Raw genomic sequence first — 21992 nt, 5'->3', positions numbered from 1 at the left:
CATGCACACACAACACACATTTCCAAAGTAACTTTAGTCAAATATCTTACTTTGGTGTCACAATTGCTTGTACATTGCTATTTTAGTAGCAATTCTAAGTATCAATATTTTATACATCACTGCTATCAGGTTTCTGCAAATTAGTTTCTCTGACAAAGACCATCCCTAAGCTGTTTTTCAGTGGTACTGACCACCAGTACCACAATGCCTGTGGGTTTATTATCCTCGATCATCAAGAGCTATCAAGTAAAGACTGTCCTTTACCGGCTCTTCTCAGATAACAGGCAAACTGAAATTGAGCATACCCAGGGAAAAGAAAACAAGAAGCCCCAAGAGAACTGTATTTCCAGGGAGACATAAACGAATAATATATAGTGAGTCACTGTGGTTACAGTGACATAGCATCTTCAGGCACACTGGTGGGAGACATTGCTGGAAAGGACATTTGAAATTATTTGCAACAATGCAGTTTCCCTGGTGATTTCAATGAAGCAAGCTGCTAACTAATGGCAGGTAAGGTTGTCACAACCTGGCTGATTTTACTCCTGACAAAATTAGGTGGCTTTCGAGAATGGTTACGCATGGATAATATTTTATCCTTTAGTCTCCATTGTACCAAACCTGACTTTAAATCAGAACTTTCTCATTTAAAAAAATCTCTCTGTTTTTTTGTTAAATGACATTTCTCTTTCTAAAGGACACTGAGTAATAAAAACATAAATGGTGTTCCTTTCCTGACAGACAGATCTACTTATTTTTGGTATATATAATGATACTTGACATTTTTGTTCTGCATCAGATCAGCTTTTACAGAGTAGGGAAGGAGATAGAAGTTGGGTTTGGGAACAGCTCATCTATTTGTTTCTTTGGAGAAAAAGCTTTGCTGGGAAATACTTTTGCAGGGCATGAGGGATTTGAAATAATAGTGTAAGCGTTATCTTGAAAAACTTTATTAATTTTTTACCTTTCTGTAGCCACTTCAATCCATAATGCCTCGCAAATACTGATCACCCCACTGTGACGACTATGAGTTACATTTTACGGATGGGCAAACTGCAGTACAGAAAAGTTCAGTGGCTTGCTCAAGGCCACGTAACACATAAGCAGCAGAATTAAGAACAAAAGCCAGGACACATGACTCCTAGCACCCATACTGAACACTAGACCAGGAGTGGGCAATAAGCGGCCTGCAGGCCAGATGTGCTGTGCCCAGGGTTAGTGGGCCACCAGATGCTTTATTTACCTGTGCCTCTGCAGGTACAATGGCTCACTGCTCCCACTGGCCATGGTTCACCCTTCCTGGCCAATGGGAGCTATGGGAAGCAATGTCCAAGTATGCTGCTATTTCCTGAACCTCTTATTGGTTGGGAATGGCAAGCCTCAGCCAGCAAGAGCTGTGAGTGGCTGTACCTGTGGAGATGTGGGTAAATAAAACATCCGGCAGCCCACCAGGAGCTTAACCTCAGCAAACCACATTCAGCTCAGGGGCCGCTTATTGCTCACTCCTGCACTAGACCATACTCTGTTTTTTAGAACTCTGGACACAAATAGAGGTTTATATTTAGGTTTATATTTATTTATATAACATCCTAGTAAATATTCTGCAGCTGATCAGTGGAATCGCTACATAGCCTACTAGGTTATATTCAACTGGCTTTTAACATTGTGCCTTACACCAACCTGTGTGCTTTCATTAGAGAGGGGCCTGGCCCATACCAAACAATAGCAGGGAAGGCACATTTGTGCAATTCACCAGATATAATGTGTGTTTGGGACCCAACATCTGGCATAGCTTATTTCAGCCTTGGTGCTATCTATACAGCAGGAAGTTTGAGTTAGAGCACTCTTCCTTTGACTTCCCTTACCCCTCATAAAATGAGGGTTACAGGAGTTGCAATAAGAAGTCCTCCAGCTTGCCATTATTCTAACATTATATCAAAATAACTGCTTGCTGTGTAGACGTGCACTGTTAATTTGAAATAACATCAGTTATTCTGAAATAACACTGCTGTGTAGACATAGCCTCTGTGAGTCATGCTGGTTTGAACTTTCTGTACAGAATGCTGTTTCTTCTTCTTCTGAGTTAAGAGAAATCAAAGGTCACCTTAATTACCTCAGGGTACATCTACACTGCATCCCTAGTTCGAACTAGGGATGCAAATGGAGACAATCGAAGTAGTTAATGAAGCGGGGATTTAAATATCCCGCGCTCCATTAACATGATCTCGCCAGCACGCTAGTTCGAATCACAGCTGATTTGAACCAGGAAGTGTGCTCCGGGACGCGTTAGTTTGGACTAAAGCCCTTAGTCCGAACTAATGTTACTCCTCATTTTTTGACTACTTCATTAACTACTTCGATTGTCTCCATTTGCATCCCTAGTTCGAACTAGGGATGCAGTGTAGACGTACCCTCAATGTCCTGTACTTGCAGGACTGAGAATTCTTCAGGCCAATGGCAGAAACAATATCACACAATTTAGGAGTTCCATCACACAGAATAAATATCTTATTATGACTTGCCATTATGAATAGCCATTGTCTGAAGCAACTGAGCCCTGATCTGAAGCCCCTTAAAATAAAGCCCTTCAATCAACTTCAAGAGACTTTGGATTAGGGTTTATTTGAAATGAACCATTTCTGAGCCATTCACAGAATTAAAAAGATTCACATAAGCCATTTGTTAAATAATTTTGGCCCACTAGCAAATCTGTATAGTCTATGCCTGTTCGTGGATAATACAAAATAGAAAAAGTAGCTACATTAATCAAGCTTATTGCAAATAGCTGTCCTGGCTCTAGTCTCATTGCATCTACCATGTCACAACATAGCTAACTAATACTAATAATATAGTATAATAATAACACTACAATTACTATTCCATTTTAAATCCAAATAAAAATTGGTTTGGTACTAACAAACAAAATTTTCCTTCCAAGAAGATTATACTATACAAGCAATATCTTGACTAAACTAGTTTACCTTGAATACACAAATCCAGAGCAAAATATACACCTGTGATACTATCTCAGAGGTAACATAAGCACATGGTTCAGACTGCAGCTAGTTATTCCACTGTGCACTCTTTGATAATACAGCCATTCTGTAGAAACTCTTCAGCTCCTTAGATATAGGATACTAGAAGATTTACCAGGCATTACTCAGCTTCTTGACTTGATTAATTTTTGTTTTGGGGAAAATAAAATAAAAAATGCTATGTACATGCTTCATTTAAATCGTTGCTCTGCTGTGGGGCTGGGGACGAAGGGTTCAGTATGTAGCCTGCCCCAGTGAGAGAGGACAATTAAAGCCCTCTCTTGCCACAGCAGCTTGGGGCCAGGTGAGAAGCACCTTTCCATGGCTGCTGCAGCTCCAGTAGGCACAGCCAAGGGAAGGGTGCATGTCCCCTGGTGGGGCAAGTCCAAATTCATCTCTTTCCTGTGCTTCCCACCCAGAGTGAGGAATGCAGCAAACTATGCACTTTCCTCTCACTCCCTGAAGAAGGGAAATAGCCAGTAATGTCCACATATGAATTGGAGGGCAGTGGGGTGGGGAGCGTCAGCCCCCAGGTACCATCTCTAAAGGGTGCCTTGGTGGTGGGAGGCTTGGAGGTGGCATAGTCCTGGATGTGTGCCTGGTGATTCTGTTCTTTTTCTGTATGGTTTTATGAGAAGCAATCCCACATTCCAGGCACATCCCATTTTCCTAGCACAACCAAACCCTGACCTTGCTTAAAGTTATGATACGAGGAAGCTACATACCAAATGTGGTGGTCCTAGCTCTTACTGTTTAGGAGTTCTTGAACAAACAGACAGACAGACAGACAAAGTCTCTCAAATATATAATAGATTGCTGGGGTAGCACCCTTCTTAACCCTGATTATAAGCCTTTCACAGAGAGAGCTACTAGGAAAAGGAAAACTTTCCCGAACATGAAGAATTAAAAAAAACAACCCAACCTCCTTAGAATACTGGACTGATTTTTTACTTCCTTAAAAAGTAGTAAAATATTGTATTGCTATTATAGTAGCACCCAGAAGTGCTAAACAGGATTTGGACTCCATTGTGCTAGTATTTGTTCAAACACATAGTAAGAATGAGTCCTTGCCACAAAGAACTGCTAGGTATATGCAGTAGTAAAGTTTGACTTTAATCTTTTTAATGGTGTGCAAAATAAGGAGTAGATGGATTCCCATAATAATTTTCTGGTGCTTTCTGCACACTGAAATATTAGAGGATAAAAATAAAACTGAAAGTCCTTCAATTACAGTTGCAAAATTCTACTCACCTACTCATTTATTATAAAATAATATTTATTGCTGGATTGGTACATCATTCATTTTTCCTTTTTCATCATGATCTAATGTGGGTGTGCCTGTGTCTGGATTAATATTTACTCCATGAAATTTTTGCAAATTTATTTTAAACAATTTGGTTTGCAAGAAGAAAGGACAATCAGCCTATTGTTCAGGATTTAAGGTCACTATAAAAATGGATAGTTCATGGGGTAAACATTAACTATGTGTTTTAGTGAGCTAAAAAGCATAATTCCACATGCACAGCGCTGAAAATGTATCCTCAAGTCTACGATTCTCTATGAGAAAGTAAACTGAAAGGAAACCGTAGCTGGGGAATAGGTAATCTAATATTGCAAAGGTTCCCATAGGAACACACTTCTTTTATTTATACGTGTTTGGAACAGCTGCCTCATTTGGAGTCTAGCTCTTGGAAAATGCAGACAGATGCCCCTAGAGTAGAGCTGCAGTAAACTAGTCTCCCTGTTGGCAAACAAACTCTTCAAAGCTCTTGCACCTACTGCCTGTCATTTGTCTTGTATCTCACTGAACATTGTGGAGCTGAGTGCAGCTATTTTAGGCCCATAACTAACAGTCAGGCAGAAAACTGCTGAAGAACACTGGTGTAAAAGAAAAAGCCACCAGAAGAACAGGATCCGAGCGACTCCTTCCCCTGCCTTCCCCTCGACGTACAGCTGCAGAGTAGTGGGATCAGAATACAAATGCTTGATGGATATTAGGTTTTGAAGTGAGTGGTAGGCTCTCTGTGTCCATTGTGCTTTATCTCAGAAACAGATCTGGAAATGAAACAGTGATTATTTGAAGTTTGCTGTAATTATTACTAAGCCATTGTCAGAGGCTTGGAACACTCAGGGTGTGTCTAGACTACAGAGTTTTGTTGACAAAAGTGGACTTTTGTCGACAAAACTATACCTGCATCCACACTACCGCTGAGTTCTGTCGACATAACGTCGACAGAACTCAGCAGTTTTGTCGACGCTGGTAAACCTCATTTTACGAGGCATAACACCTTCTGTCGACAGAGTTTCTGTCGACAGAAGGTGTTATTGAATGGAAACTGTCCTTTGCGTCCAGACTACCATGTCGACAAAAGCAGCTTGCTTTGTTGACAGAACTCAATGTAGTCTGGACGCGCTTTGTCGACAGAAGTTTTGTCGACAGTATCTGTCGACAAAACTTCTGTCGACAGAAGCCTGTAGTCTAGACGTACCCTCACAGTTCTTTTCCCAAGTGCCTTTTCAAACAGCACCTACACCCTTAGGATCATTGTGTACTACCTTCAATTCACCCAGTTCTCAAGGGCTGAAATCCTGGTCTCATTAAGTCAGCGGCAAAAGTCTGAAACTCTGTGGTATTTTGACTTGGAAGTATAGTTAAACGATGTGCCTGCATGTCTAAGAACTTACCCCTATAAAATACACTGGGAAAATGTGTTTTTCAGGGCAAACTCTAAGAAGTACGTGTGTGCAGATATCAGAGTAAGCCACATGCCTTCTGGGTATAATGTACTATTCCACCTCGTGGCGCCAAGGCCACTTACCAAGAGAATGAGTCTGCTCTACTGCTTGGGCTAAAAGTCAGGTGTCTTTTAGCTCATGTGGTAGAGGGTCATGCACTAAGCTCCAGAAGTCCCATGTTCAGTTCTGCCTCTTGGCATTACAATAGAATATTTTATCTGCCTGCAGTTGGATATGCAAGTATGTGTACTACAGTTTTGTGACTGCACAGGTGGAGGTCCAGCTGAAAATTTGACACTCTCCCAAGCAAGCCAATTAGTTGATGTAGGAATTAATGTTTTTGTACAGTTGGACATACAGGCAGTCCCCGGGTTACGTCAGTGTGGGGTGCCTCCCCCATTGTCGCCGCCTCTGGCGGTGCGGGGGGTACTTCCTCCCAGCAGACCAGAGAGACGCGGAGCTAGCGCCACCCCCCCCCCCAGCAGACCAGGGAGACGTGGAGCGGCTTTTCTCGACGCGGAGGATGTGGGCGGCGGGACCGCGGCGCATCTCTGTGGTCCCGCCGCCCGCATCCTCCGTGGCGAGAAAAGCCACTCTGCATCTCCCTGGTCTGCTGGGGGGGGGGGAGGGCGCAGCTAGTGTGCCCCCCCCAGCAGACCAGGCTTTTCTCGCCGCGGAGGACGCGGGCAGCGGGACCGCCGAGACGCGCCGCGGTCCCGCCGCCTGCGTCCTCCGTGGCAAGAAAAGTGCAGATAGTGCGCCCCCCCCAGCAGACCAGGCTTTTCTCGCCGACGCCTGGGGTAGAGCAGCTGGTGGGCTGCCAGGTTGGTCCCACAGTGCCGAGGTGTGGCGCTACTGGACCAACCCAGCAGCACCCCAGCTGCTCTGCCCCAGGTGTCCCCAAGTCAGCCGCTGCTGAAACTGATCAGTGGCTGACTACAGGAAGCCCGGGGCAGAGCAGCTCTGCCTCGGGCTTCCTGTAGTCAGCCGCTGGTCAGTTTCAGCAGCGGCTGACTTGGGAACACCTGGGGCAGAGCAGCTGGGGTGCTGCCGGATTGGTCTAGTAGCGCCGAGGAGCGGCGCTGTGGGACCAACCCAGCAGTACCCCAGCTGCTCTGCCCCAGGCGTGTCCGATTCAGCCACTGCTGGTCAGTTTCAACAGCGGCTGACTTGGGAACACCTGGGGCAGAGCAGCTGGGGTGCTGCCGGATTGGTCTAGTAGCGCCGAGGAGCGGCGCTGTGGGACCAACCCAGCAGTACCCCAGCTGCTCTGCCCCAGGCGTGTCCGATTCAGCCACTGCTGGTCAGTTTCAACAGCGGCTGAATCTGGACACCAGTTCCGACTTACATACAAATTCAACTTAAGAACAAACCTACAGTCCCTATCTTGTACATAACCCGGGGACTGCCTGTATTAGTCCTGATGCCAATGGCAGTTATTTACAGCGAACAATTGCGTGATAGAGTCAATGTTAGAATCTGGAGAATACACTTTATTCATGTCTTCTGCCTGTTGCCTATGTGAGCATGGGCTCAGGACAGGTCTACATTTACAGCCAGCAGCTGTGCCACTACAGCATGTCTGGAGTTGATGTTCTATGAGAACAGGAGAGAACTGAAAGCAGAGGTAGGTATGTTTGTGAGAGAAGCTCCTGGCTGTCATAGTGTTGTCCATGCTAGCACTTATTTTGATGTAACTTCTGTTACACAGGGAGAGTGGGGGATGGCTTATTCACACGCCTGAACAACATAAATTAACATAAGCGTCAGATACAAATAACACTCTTTTTATTGTGGATGAGAAAGAAAGGAACAAAGTGTTCCAATGCAGGGCAATATGCCAATTGCAATTCCAGTTCCAGTGAAATTTTACCCAATCTGAAATTGTTCTGTGAAAAATTTTAAAAAGGACCGTATGAGTATCTGGAGTATTGTGTCCAGTTCTGGGCCCCCAATTACAGGACGGATGTGGATGCATTGGAGAGGGTACAACGGAAAGAGACGAAAATGATTAGGGGGCTGGAACATATGACCTACGAGGAGAGGCTGAGTGAGTTGGGTCTATTTAGTTTGCAGAAGAGAAGAGTGAGGGGGGATTTGATAGCAGCCTTCAACTTCCTGAAGGGATGTTCCAAAGAGGATGGAGAGCGGCTGTTCTCAGTAGTGGCAGATGGCAGAACAAGGAACAATGGTCTCAAGTTGCGGTGGGAGAGGTCCAGGTTGGATATTAGGAAAAACTATTTCACTTGGAGGGTGGTGAAGCACTGGAATGGGTTACCTAGGGAAGTAGTGGATTCTCCATCCCTAGAAGTGTTTAAGTCCCAGCTTGACAAAGCCCAGGCTGGGTTGATTTAATTGGGATTGGTCCTGCCTTGGGCAGGGGGCTGGACTTGATGGTCTTCTAAGGTCTCTTCCAGCTCTATGCTTCTATGAGAGTTCTATACCTATATACATGCTACATAAAGCAGTGATGACACCATAGCAAGTTAGCAACCTCTTTTATGTTGTTAAACAACACTGTTCAGCGTCGGTAAACTTGGCAAACAGAGAATTTACTGAAATGCTTTTGAGTTGATCTAGGCATGCAAGTGAGCCTACCTCTATCAGGCCATATCTGATACTCAGTTGGGAGAATAAACAAGGACTGATGGTTTTAAATGCTCCATAGAAACTGCATTTCAGTTCTGTACTTTCCATTTGGTCTGCCTTCAGCATATACATTTCCACAAACCTTGAGAAGCCGTTGAGTTGAAAATATCATTAACCATGGCTCTAGGACACTGACATTTTTCCAAGTGCAGGCAGAAGCTGCATTAACTAAACAGAACTTTATTTAAACTTAATTAGTCATTGGGGGATATTATTTACTTCACATCGTGTAAAAAAACAAAGGTCTGTCACCACCAGACATATCCGAATTTAGCAGATGTATTAATGGCTTCTGGCCTCTAATAAGGCTCTTCTAAAAATATGCTTTTAAGTCTTCCTTTTGTGAAACTTTGACAGGGTAATAGAATTAGATTTGCTGAATTCCACTAAGTTGCAAAGTAATGTGTCATCAGCTTCACTTACTCTTCAAATGTTTTTCTCTGGCAAAGCTCATCAATCCAGCTTTTCAACTTCTAAAACACAAAGCCATGAAACAGAAAGAGTGACTCAATCACTTGTCCAAGTGACAGAACATGAAATGTTTGTTAGCTGCCAATGGTAGGATACAGGCTGCTTGTTTTAGGTATGATTAGGGCTGGTCTGTATTTCCAGCCTCAATGTAAATATTATTCTAGAGCTGAATTGGTGTTTTGAAGCTCAGGCATGTTCCTGGGGCTCTTGCTTTCTCAACTGCTACGTGACGTGTATTACAAAGACAAAGTACTTTACTTCAGAGACTGACAGGTGCAGTTTTCTTAGAGTGCCACCACTTGCTGATGCATGGAGTGGCACTGTCTTGGCTCTGGAGGAAGTTAAGCACCAGCATCCAGTACAGGAGGGAGCAAAAATGATCTGGACAAAATAGAGAAATGGTCTAATGTAAACAGGACAAAGTTCAATAAGGACAAATGCAAAGTACTCCACTTAGGAAGGAACAATCAGTTTCACACATACAGAATGGGAAGTGATTGTCTAGGAAGGAGTCCTGCTGAAAGGGATTTAGGGGTAATAATGGGCCACGAACAAGTTAAACATGAGTCAACAGTGTGACACTGTTGCAAAAAAACCAAACATGATTCCAGGATGCATTAACAGGAGTGTTGTGAGTAAGACTTGAGAAGTCATTCTTCCACTCTACTCTGCGCTAATTAGGCCTCAATTGGAGTATTGTTTCCAATTCTGGGCACCACATTTCAAGAAAGATGTGGAGAAATTGGAGAAGGTCCAGAGAAGAGCAACAAAAATGATTAAAGGTCTAGAGAGCATGAGCTATGAGGGAAGGCTGAAGGAATTGGGATTTTGTTAAGTTTAGAAAAGAGAAGATGAGAGGGGACATGATAGTAGTTTTCAAGTATCTAAAAAGGTGTTAGAAGGAAGAGAGAGAAAATTTGTACTCCTTGGCCTTTGATGATAGGATAAGAAGCAATGGGCTTAAATTGCAGTACGGGAGGTTTAGGTTGGACATAAGGAAAAACATCCTAATTGTCAGGATGGTTAAACACTGGAATAAATTGCCTAGGGAGGTTGTAGAATCTCCATCACTGGAGATATCTGAGAGACAGACATCCATCAGGGATGATCTAGACAGTGCTTGGTCCTGCTGGAGGGCAGGGGACTGGACTCGATGACCTCTTAAGGTCCCTTCCAATTCTATGATAAAGAGAAAAAAGACAGGAAGAGATTCCTGAAAAGAAGCAAGGAAAGCTGTGTCTAACCCTCAGAGCCTTAGCATTCTTCTTCATCGCTTCTCTGTGCCCCACCTTCTCTTGCACTGGAACATTTATCCTTTTCACCCATTTTCCACATTGTGTTTTTTCACGCCACCCTATATTCCTGGGTTAAGCTCTCGGGCTGTGTCTAGACTGCAGGCTTCTTTCGAAAGAGCCTCTTTCGAAAGCATCTTTCGAAAGAGCCTCTTTCGAAAGATCGCGTCTAGACAGCAGGCGGATCTTTCGATAGAGGAAATCCGCTTTTTCGAAAGAGAGCACCCAGCGAGTCTGGATGCTCTCTTTCGAAGACGGCCTCTTTACATTGTAGAACGCCTTCTTTCGAAAGAGGAACTTTCGAAAGAAGGCGTTCTTCCTCGTGAAACGAGGTTTACCGCCATCGAAAGAAAAGCCGCGTTCTTTCGAAATAATTTCGAAAGAACGCGGCTTGAGTCTGGACGCAGGGGAAGTTCTTTCGAAAAAAGGGTACTTTTTTCGAAAGAACCCCTGAGTGTGGACACGGCCTCTGTTCACCATGCAAAGTTTCTCCACAGAATGACTACAGCTTTTCTGTGAAACATCTGATAATGATCATGTTCCTCCCCTCTTTCCTGCACTTATGTTTAGCTTTGTCTTGCCCGTGTGTCTGTCTTTAGGTTAGATTTTTGGGGCTAGCTCACCCACAGGATAAAGTAATGTATATTTGTGGTCCTAGCTACATTAATACTAATTCATAATTTATAATCAACTCTCCTACTTGTGGACAATCATACTAGGGGCAAAGATTAGTGTCAAACATAAAAGATAAACATAAATAGAAAGACATATATGAAGTGAACATAGTGTAACCACCAACAGGCAGTTTTGAACTTGAGACCTCTGAAGTTTAGTATAGTAGCCTCTACCTTCTGAGCTAAAAACCAGCTGGGTCGCAGCCCTTGCTATAGAGGTCTCTTGTTCTTATCTGTTGCTGTGGTCATAGGTTCCACTGCATTGGACAGTGAACACTAGGTGTGTGGGTTACAATAGCAACCCCTTTTAGTATCTGCATGTAGCAGGGTGTAGCTCCAACAAGTCTTGGGGGGAAACTTGGCTTGTATAGCATGTCACAAAATTAATGCATTAGCCTAGAGAAATGGCACAAGCTCCTCAGGTCTAGCTAACTGCGTTTTATGCAGAATAAGTTGGTGGCAGTTATAGCAAAACTAGCTTCAGGGAGCTTTGTATCCCTGGTTTGGGATCTGATCTCTGCCAGGCCAAACTCCAGGCTAAAGTGAGTGTAGCATTGGCAGGGGAGATCCTCAAACTGGCTGAAGGGCTGCTTTCAACTTTCAGCTCAAAGCAGCCAGAGGGGACTGAGAAGTTCATGAATTTTAAATACTTAACCTCCCCTCCAAACTGCTGATAATTCAGTTGTTTTGAGAGGAAGACTGAAACACAAGTGTACACATGCATGAAAAGTAACAACCATGTACTGTATCATGGCCCTGATTTCACAGGAGGCAGAAAAGGCAAATAATTAAAGCTGTTCATCCTTAGAACATTTTTCTTAGCCCCTCCATATAGACACTTCACTATAAGGATGACTTGACAATTTGTTGTCGATTGGGTAAAAGATTATAGCAAACTACTAGAATAACAGAAACCAATGGTAATACATCATTTAAGGCAGCCACTCCAGATAGCTAGTTTGGAGTGGGGGTTGGAAACAGCAGCTTAAGGAAAGCAGAAGCAAAGATAAAGCTTGGAAAAACGACCTTCCCCTAGATAAAAATGTAAGGCCCTTTCTTTAGGGATGATGTAGAGATATATTTCAGCTTGTCTTTTCTTTCCTGTTTTGTATTCTTTATAATTGTTGGTAAAGGACAGAACTCTGAGCCTTACTCTGCATGGACAGCTACCTAGTAAAAGTTCTATAGTGCCAGGGATAGGAAGAGGCTGGAGGGTTGGGTGATGTAGTGCTGGTGTTTTAGTCCCTGCTGGACCATTGCTTGCCCTAGAAGGAAAGGGCTATTTAACAAAACTGAGAAGAGTCTTTTTGCTGGAGGAAATTTTTCATTCAAATTGCCTTGGTCTTGCATAGTTGCTTCCTGGATGGATCATCTTTCCTTTTCTAGCCTGTGCTGAGTCACTGCGAGTAGAATCGCCCACCCCATTCATACCAAGTTCTGGAAGCATGCTTCTGGCATGATTCCCCTGTCCAGAATGAATAGGGAATTCATTTAGTACCATGATTGGTCGCATCATACTCTACATAGAAATCTTTGGCTACTGGAGTTGGCTTATAGCATAGCTTCAGATGAATCTCCACCTGTTTGCAACCAATCCCTAAGAATTTCACACAATTCAAAGAAAATGATAATGAAAATCATTCTGAATCATGCGAACTCCATTGGATCTGGGGTCCACTTAGAATAAGAGGAATGTTTTTCTTCTGAAAATTTGCCCTTATATGAGAAGTGCTAAAGATGCAAAGAAGTAGAAAATCAACTATTAAAGCTTCTAATATGTGATGGGTTGATACATTAAGCAGCCTGATTAGACAGGCAATCAGAATGCATTGCTATTTCACCCAATTCATTATGAGGGCACTGTGACCTGCCTCTTATTACTTCACACATAGTAACAGCTGCTATGCAGGAGAGAGACTCACTAAACACAAACACTAAAGTTACAAGGCAAGAAGCAAGCAAATAACTTCAGTGTCATGCCTGTTTAACTCCATGTACGGAACAGGGAGCTTTCATTAGATGAATTGTCTCAGATGTGTTACTGCACTGCACACTGCATAGTATTTCAGAGACTATGAATTGGTCAAAACTGAGAAAGTAGAATAGCTGGAGAAATATTCCAGTGGAATGCAGCCAGACATGGAGAACCCCTGTCTATCTCCCATTTTCAAAAATGTAAACCTTCAGAAGCTATTGTCATTAGAAAGTCAAGTCATTCATCATCTCAGTATGTTGTATAATTGGAAAACTGCAGAAACGAGTCCCATTTCATTGTACATTTTGCTTCTAGGTGAATCTTTCTCAGTTCTATTTATAAGGTTGGATTTAGTTAATTTGTGTTGCAGAGAATTTGAGGTGGGGAACTTTATATAACCCTTTGGGTTACAGAGAAACCCATTTCAGTGAACTAACAAGTGTGGTTGGCATATTGAGAACACTTAATTACAGGAGCAGGCTGTAGCAATAGCTTCTTTACTCTCTCGGGTGTCTGCCTGTAACCTAAATATGTCGCTCCCTCATTCTTTTCATGCAAAACTACTAAATTCCACAGCAACATCTGATCCGTTGCAGAAGAAGGATTAAGCCAGGGTCTTCCTTTCTTCCTTATGACCCCAGTCTCCACCTTCACTCCCGTCTCATGTTCAAAGTAGATCTTTTATTTCACCAGATGAGGATTTTTATTTTTAATATAGAAAGCCTTCACATCTAAGTACCAGTGTGCATTCCCTCTCTCCATCCCCGCCCCAGGTCCCCAAATAAGCAGTAGTTTTTAATTTGGTATTCCAAGCCACTACTTTAACCCCTTCCAGCTCAGGCCTTTCACTCCCCATAAGAGCAGGAGGGTAGGATGCCCAAGTGATTTCTCTGTTGTTTTGGTTTTTGACTGCTTGGTGGTGCTAGAGAGTAAAGCATAAATCTGTGTCTTCTAGCAGAAATTAAGAGTGTCATTTCATTTCAGCAGTGTTCTCAGTCCCCATGAGACTGAGAAGGAAGATTGTTAAATTTGCCCTGAAACACAGGTCTTCCAAGAAGATAGCACAAACTCAGATCTCACGATAGCCACAGAAAAATCTGTAATGGTTTCTCTTATTTAGGGAAATATGACACATACATTAACATCAGTCCTTACAGCATTTACTATTCCACTGCTTTGATTTCATTGTAGCATATAATAGGGGTGAAGTTCTGGCTCCACTGATGTCATTGGCGTTTTACTATTACTGTCATGGGGGTCTCTTTTGTCTCCTGAACACTAAGGACTAAATGTTCATTCTAGACTACACAGAGTCCTGGGCAACCCAGGAGCAGTCCGAAGAAACCCAGAGATTTGGACACACACATCTGCAGGCACAATTCCTTCGCTGCTTTCTCCTTCTGATAGGGGGAAGGAGACAGAATCAGCAGAGTATTTTGCTCCTAGTTACTAGCAGGAGCAAATTGCAATCCCTTCCTTTCTACTACACATTGGGGACAGCCAAGACTCCACCCAGTCTGGGGATGTGTTCAGCCACACAATACCCAAGGTCAAATGGTCCCCACAGGTTGTGTTGTTCAAGCCACAGTCTAGCCCTGCCCACAACATTTAACATCAGTACAACATCATTAGCCCAATAGCTGTAACTTCCACCCTTGTGCCTCACTCAGTCCTTTCATTTTGATAAGCAGAGAATTTAAATTAAAACAAACTAACAAGCAAACAAAACAACAACAACAAAACAAAACAAAAAAGAAAAGAAAAGAAAAGAAAAGAGAGTCTGGCAATAATAAAGCATATTGTAAAATTACAGCAGGCCTCTTTGGTGTGCAGCCTCCTCCCACTATCTGAACCCTTTGTCTGCTGGAGTGCAAGCTGTTCAGGGCAGGAAGCAAGGAATTTTTTGTGTCTGAGAAATCCAAATTTAGTAAGCACATATATACCTACTTACCTACCTACCATTACTGATCCTCTACTGGAGATGATGGTATTTTATTGCCGTCGCAAAATGCCACTTTGAGCAGATGGTGTTCACATACCACCCCAGATAATAGCTACATACTTCTTATTAAAATAAGCAAGGGTGGAGGAAGGTTTCCTGGCAACACAAATAATAACAACTTTCTTCCCAAGCCTGGCTGTTTTTAGAGTTCCCTGAAACAACGACAGTCTCTGCCTCTCGTGTTCCCGCTGGCCAGAAGGCCATGCCCACATCTCTGATATCCTGGCAGAGTTAACAATCAAAGTTTGTCCCAGGGAGTCAGTGGCATTTACTCAGCAGCTCTATACAGGGTTTTGTGGCCTGCTAACTGGGTGAGCCACTAGAAAATCCCTGACTTCATCAGAGATGGTAGAGCCTACCAGCTGCTTTCAATCAATGTGACTCACATGAACTCAGCACCCTCTAGTGGCAATCTAATATAGAGATGAAACAAAAGACAGGACTATGTAGCACTTTAAAGACTAACAAGATGGTTTATTAGATGATGAGCTTTCGTGGCCCATGAAAGCTCATCATCTAATAAACTATCTTGTTAGTCTTTAAAGTGCTACATAGTCCTGTATTTTGTTTCAGCTACACCAGACTAACACGGCTACATTTCTATCACTAATATATAGATGTATATGATTCTGATACTGTCTTGGTACTTTAGCTCAGTGTTTCTCAACCTTTTTTTCAATAAAATACCCCTTTAATATATATATATATATTAGTACCCCCAGTACCTACAGTTTTCAGACACACACAATTTTTTCCTACCATTGCAAAACATTTGTTTAAACAACTTAATCGTAGCTGGGTGGGCGATTAAATTTTTGGGTGTAAAAAGTACAAAAATAATAAAGTGCTGTAAAACTTAAAACAAAAATTCAGTTTTCTCCAAATTTCAGTTGTGTTGCCGTATCCCCCAGACTTCTCTCGAGTACCCCTGAGGATACTCGTACCACTAGTTGAGAAACGCTGCTTTAGCTCAAGCAAGCTCAAACTAGCCACAATTCCTGTAATAAGAAATTACATCATAGGACCACGAAGCCTATTTTCAAAGACTAAACAGTGCTCCCATGCTAAGAAAAAAACTTGACAGCCTATATGTAACAGCGCCAATTGGTGACTCCCACCACAGTAGTATTGATGGGCTTGTCAGCAATCTAAACTGGCTTTTCCATCTTGAAGTCAGAAGCCTCTGTGGTTGTAGTTTGCACATACTTTATTAATTATTCACCATTGTTTTTGCAAAGATAAACGTTTTGATTGCTCAACTTTTTCCTCACTTAGAATTTCAAATGCAAGTAATAAACTATAATGTAGAAACCAGTTCCCACAGGCCCACTGGCTGGGAGTAGAAATGCAAGTCTCTCTCCTAAGCACTCGCAACCAATGGGCAGTCATCATTCTTTGTTGTCTTATAGTAGTAGCAGTGTTGTCATGTCTGCCATCATGACAGGCAGCTGTTTAAATCCCTCCATGACCATTTTTTTAAAATCATGAACAAAACCAATATTAATATTAGATTGTGAACCTTTCAGAATGAAGGATCCATTTGAGGCCTACTCAACCAGATGGAGTCTATAACTTTCTGAAATACCTTTGACTCATCATATTGTTGTGGAAACAATGAGGAATCCTGTAGCACCTTAAAGACTAACAGATTTATTTGGGCATAAGCTTTTGTGGGCAAAAACCTACTTTGTCAGATGCACATGTTGTTTTTGCTACCCCTCTGATACTTGTCATACAGTGGTGGGACTATCTGAGAAGCTAAGACTCTAAAATGTTTTTCAAACTTAATGTAGCAGCAACACCAGTTATGTTTCATATGATTATTTACTCATGGTAATGATGCCCACTACTTAAAAGGGCTGACAAAAGGGGTGCTGTGGTCATTATGAATAAGTTGGACTATGAACAGGAGGCAGCTAGACAACTCTCCAACACCACATTTTACAGACCTCTCTCCTCTGATATCTCTTCAGAATACCAAAAGAAACTACATCATCTTCTAAAGGAACTCCCTGCCTCTACTTTAGACCAAATTCACACAAACACACCTTCTGAACCCCAACCAGGATTATTCTATTTACTTTCCAAAATCCATAAACCTGGAAACCCCAGATGTCCCATCATTTCAGGTATTGGCACACTCACTACCGGATTATCCAGCTATGTAGACTCCCTCCTCAAACCCTATGTTACCAATACTCTTAGCTATCTCTGAGATACCACTGACTTCCTGAGGAAATTACAAAACATCGAGTCCCTTCCTGATAACACTGACCCTGCCACCAAAAGCTCTCTACACCAATATTCCACATGAAGATGGTCTACAAGCAATTAGAAATACTATCCCAGAGATTACCACAGCAAATCTGGTAGCAGATCTATGTGACCTTGTTCTTACCCACAATTATTTCCAATCTGGGGACAACTTATACCTCCAGATCAGTGGCACAGCCATGGTTACCCGCATGGCCCCACAGTATGCTAACATCTTTATGGCTGACTTAGAACAACATTTCCTCAACTCCCGTCCCCTAATACTCCTCCTTTACTTATGCTACATCAATGGCATCTTTATCATTTGGACCCACGGTCAAAAAATACTGGACGAATTCCACAGAGATTATAACAACCTACACCTCACCATCAATCTCATCCTAGACCATTCAACATGAGAGATCCATTTCCTGGATACCACAGCACAAATCACTGATGACAAAATCAATACCACTCTCGATAGGAAGCCCACTGACTGCTACACTTACTTACATACTTCCAGCTTCCATCCAGGACACACCATATGATCCATCATCTATAGCCAAGCCCTTAGATACAACCACATCTGCTCCGATACCACTGACAGAGACCAAAAACTTCAAGATCTCTACTAAGCATTCGTAAAACTCAATTACTCACCAGGGGAGTAAAAAAACAGATTGAAAGGGCCAGACGAATACCCAGCTACTTCTAGATAGGCCCAATAAAATCAAATATAGGATACCACTTGTTATTACCTATAGCTCCCAACTCAAACCCAACCCTTCCAGTGCATTATCAAAAACCTACAACCTATACCGGAACAGGATGCTACACTCTGGGAGGTTCCGGGTAACAGACCTATACTCTCCCATAGACAACCACCTAATCTCGGGAAGATTCTTACCAACAGCCACAGGGCATACCACATTAAAACTAACCCTGGAACTTTTCCTTGCAACAAACCCCGTTGCCAGCTTTGTCCACATAATTACTCCGGAGACACCATCACTGAACCTAACCATGTCAGTTATATGATCAACGGCTCATATTCCTGTATGTCCAGCAATGTAATATATGCCATCATGTGCCAGCAATGTCTCTCTGTGATGTATACTGGACAAACTGGTCAGTCACTTCACCAGAGAATCAACGTTCACAAATCAGACATCTCCACACAGAGAAATCTGTTAGCCAACATTTCGACCAAACTGGCCATTCACTTAAAGGCCTGACAACATGCATCTTACTTCAAAGAGACTTTAACACCAGATGACAGAGGAAGACTTCAGAACTTTTATTTATGCTAAAATTCGACACATTGCGGATGGGCCTTAATTTACATGATAATTACCTTACACATTACAAAGACAGCCTCCCCACCTTTTGATATTCATAGTAACTCCAGATTACCCACTTAATTGACTCTTACAATAAGCAATTTCCTCCTTCCTTGTCTCTTCCTTGTACCCTTGTCCCCACCTTCTATTCTATGTGGCTGATTCGTTACTGTATAATTTGTTTTCTTTGTCATTGTATCCCTCTGTTATATAATGGTCATGCCAATTCACTTTAAGAATATGATCTGAAGAAGTGGGTGTGCCCCATGAAAGCTCATCACTTAATAAACCACCTTGTTAGTCTTTAAAGTGCTACATGACTGCTTTTTTGTTTTACCAAGATCAGACTAACATGGCTACCTCTCTGTTACTTAAAAGGAGTTTTCCAAACACCCAAGAAGGGTGGTCACTGATCTGGGAATCTCACAGTTGATAGAAGATGATGGACATCTCCTTGGATGCACTCTCTTGATGATGTCCACTATATCTGTCCCATAATGAAACTTAATCCACCCTCAAAGGGTTGTCACTTACCTTTGTGACCAAACAGCATACGCTCTTGCATTCAAGGCATATTCTAGCTCAAAACGGCTACGTAAAGCTGCAACATGGCTCCGACCTGGGCCTCCTCGTGCAACGAGGCAATCAGAAGAAGAGGAAGGAGACAGAGAGCCACTGCTGTTGCTGGAGGCTGGAGACATCAACTGGATTAAAAAAGGAGATTGTCGACATTTATTCATTAGCCTTACAGTGTTAAAGAGGTTTCAGTGCACTGAGCAGGTGCAATAGAACACAAGCATTTTATTACAGTTCTAGATTTTCTTTATTCCCCTCTTCCTTATTAGTATTTTATGTCCCTTCTTTCTTCTACCGCACTGGCTGAAAAACGCAGTGCCTTCTGACTTTGATCAGTGGCAGAGGAGAGCTGCATGCAGCTTGCTGAGGGAAGTAGTAAATTCATCATCTCTTGGAGTCTTTAAATCAAGATTGGATGCATTTCTAAAAGATATGCTCTAGTTCAGCTGTGAGTTATTGGGCTTGATAGTGTTCACTTACATAGCAGGGAAGAGTAATTCCTTCCACTTCAGGAATTGCTGGGTGAATTTCTATGGCCTGTGTTCTACAGGAAGTTATGCAAGGTGAACAGAGCCATCACGCCTGGCCTTATAATTCACAAATCTTCAAGTACAAACCCAGAATAGCAGGGCAGGCGTCTAGTGTTAGGAGGCATTTAAAAGTTTAATCAGGAATCAAATTACTTTCTGAGTGAGGGAGAGAGGAAACAGAAGGGACAAAAACATCTTATCACCCCAGATTTCATCCTTTGTTGCCTGTTGCACTTAACAACTCTCCAAAGATTTTGTTTTTAAAAAATCTCCTAAAGAAGGGTTTGCCATGGAGACAATGGAGCTTAAGACTAACTCCTTAGATAAATAAAGTTTCTTTTTTATGGTTCATAGCCCACATATCATCCTGCATGCACTGCTGCCTACGTACCACAGAAGCCAGGTCTCCCATGAGACAGCACAGTTACTTGTGATAAAGTACTTCACTTGTTTTGAAAACTTAAAAGCCTCCACCTACACATAAAGCAACCAGCTGCAGTCAGAGCATGAAGAAATCTAATAGATTATGGGAGTCTGTGCTGACCCTTTAGTTCAAGAGCAGTGATACATTTTAAAGAAAAGGGAGTATTTTTATAATTCTTGTCATGCGCATGCGGGTACGTGTGCACACACAGAGCAAATGTTAATTTAGGAACAGGAATCAGGCTCACTTCTCCTCTGATCAGTTATCTTCATTAGGCTGAATGCTGATAGATCTAATTATTTATTAGCCACAGAGAAAAGAAGCAATGTAACTTTGTATTTCTCTTTTTATGTTTCTCTTTTAATTCTCCTCCCTAAAATCCATGTTAGACTCTTCTTTCTAGCCAGGCAGACCTGGGATTCCCAGATGGGGAAAAGTGGGTCTGCCTAAGACTAGTGCAAGATACATCCCTGCAATGCTGAACAGTTTCTCTGCAGCATGACCGTCTCTGGAAATGGAAGGAGCCAAGAGCAAGTGAGAGACCTGGTTTCAAATTATACTCTGTCAGGCTGGCCTTTGGCCTTCTTCTTCGGGCACTCATGGGGTTATTGTTTGCTGTAGCACCTTAAACTTTAATGAGGGAAGTTACAACTGGGTGAATCGGGTCAGCAAATTCTATGGCCTCTTTCACATTTGAGGTGCTCTCCAACTTGCATTCACACTTGCTCATTTGGTGCATGCATATTACTTAACTGCAGAAGCTTATAGCTTTACCTCAATATTGCACAGGCATTCCTCTAATTTTGTAACTACTTCAGAAAATTCGGGCCTTCCCTGTAAATACAAGAAAGAGAAAGAAGATACACTTCGTATTGCACATTGCAGAGAGACTGGTAGCTGCAGTTTTGATTATTAAAATGTGGATATTTGTGTTTGTAGGAGACCCTGAGTAGGGAAGATGATGCCATTTAGATATAAACTGCTCGCATACGGACTGACTATTCTAACTTCCCATCTAAACACTATACTGATGGGAAATGCAAGGGAGGGGTGATTGTGCAGCCTCTCCCCTTCTATCCCTGCATTCCTTGGCACCATTGTGAGTATATGTGCAAGTCCCATATAAACTGCATGCTCAGATCCTATAACGTGAGCTATTTTCTTTAGTGAATATTTTTTGTCTCTGATGTTAACATTGAATTTTTCCAATGCATCCTAACCCCAATGCACAGAGTCTTTTGCAAATCCAAATAGAGGTTCTTGAAGACTGTCTCTTTTTCAGTTATTCTATGGTTTTGCATTGGGCGCATGGAAAAGTTCTTCTCTGGATGTTACAGAAGGCCTGGATATGAAGTTATTACATGGGGTTTTCTTGCTATCACAATCTATTCATTATATTAAATAGAATGTAATTATGGAGATATTGGCCAGTGTCTCTTCTTATACTGGGCCTGACAGCATAATCTCAGTGGCTTCAGTTCTGCAAAGTCTTTAAGAACATGCTTATCTTACAAAGTGATTAAGTCCTACTGACTTTAATGATCCAAAGCCTATTGGAGTTAATGGAAAGACCAGAGTCGTAATTTGGCACCTGAGGCAAGACCATCCTCGGCGCAAGCAGGATGCTGACGTGGTGCGAAGTACAAGCGAAGACAACATAGTAACTGTCTTTTCTGAGCCCCCTCAGTTATGCCCGAGACAAGTGCCTTACTTGCCTCATCCTTGTTACGGCCCTGGGAAAGACTCCCAGGCTGCGTCTATACTGGCAAGATTTGGCGCAAAAGCAATTGCTTTTGCACAAAATCTTGCCGCCTGTCTAGACTGGCCGTGAGTATTTGTGCAAGAACGCTGACTTTGTACTGTACAAAATCAGTGGTTCTTGCGCAAATACTCGGACGCTCCCACTCAGGGATAAGCCCTCTTGCGCAAGTATTCTTGCACAAGAGGGCCAGTGTAGACAGACAAGTTAATTTCTTGTGCAAGAAAGCCCAATGGCTAAAATGGCCATCGGAGCTTTCTTGCGCAAGAGAGCATC

General features: G+C 42.5%; 1 protein-coding gene across 3 annotated transcripts in view; it reads right to left on the bottom strand.

Annotated features, from left to right (window-relative positions):
• LOC102460847 (serine/threonine-protein kinase TNNI3K) overlaps window positions 1-21992 on the bottom strand; it is a 213073-nt gene that overhangs the window by 6663 nt on the left and 184418 nt on the right. For all 3 annotated transcript variants that reach the window (XM_089780463.1, XM_006130399.5, XM_075936240.2), the window contains 2 exons: window positions 20732-20791; window positions 18962-19131 (listed from right to left, as the gene is read on the bottom strand). In XM_089780463.1, the coding sequence (XP_089636589.1) occupies window positions 18962-19131; window positions 20732-20791 (230 nt within the window). The remainder of the gene's footprint in view (window positions 1-18961; window positions 19132-20731; window positions 20792-21992) is intronic.

The sequence above is a fragment of the Pelodiscus sinensis genome, chromosome 9 (genome assembly GCF_052426305.1).
Source record: "Pelodiscus sinensis isolate ZL-2025 chromosome 9, ASM5242630v1, whole genome shotgun sequence".
In the NCBI taxonomy this organism is placed as follows: Eukaryota; Metazoa; Chordata; order Testudines; family Trionychidae; genus Pelodiscus; species Pelodiscus sinensis.
This window is presented reverse-complemented; position numbering and strand designations above follow the sequence as displayed.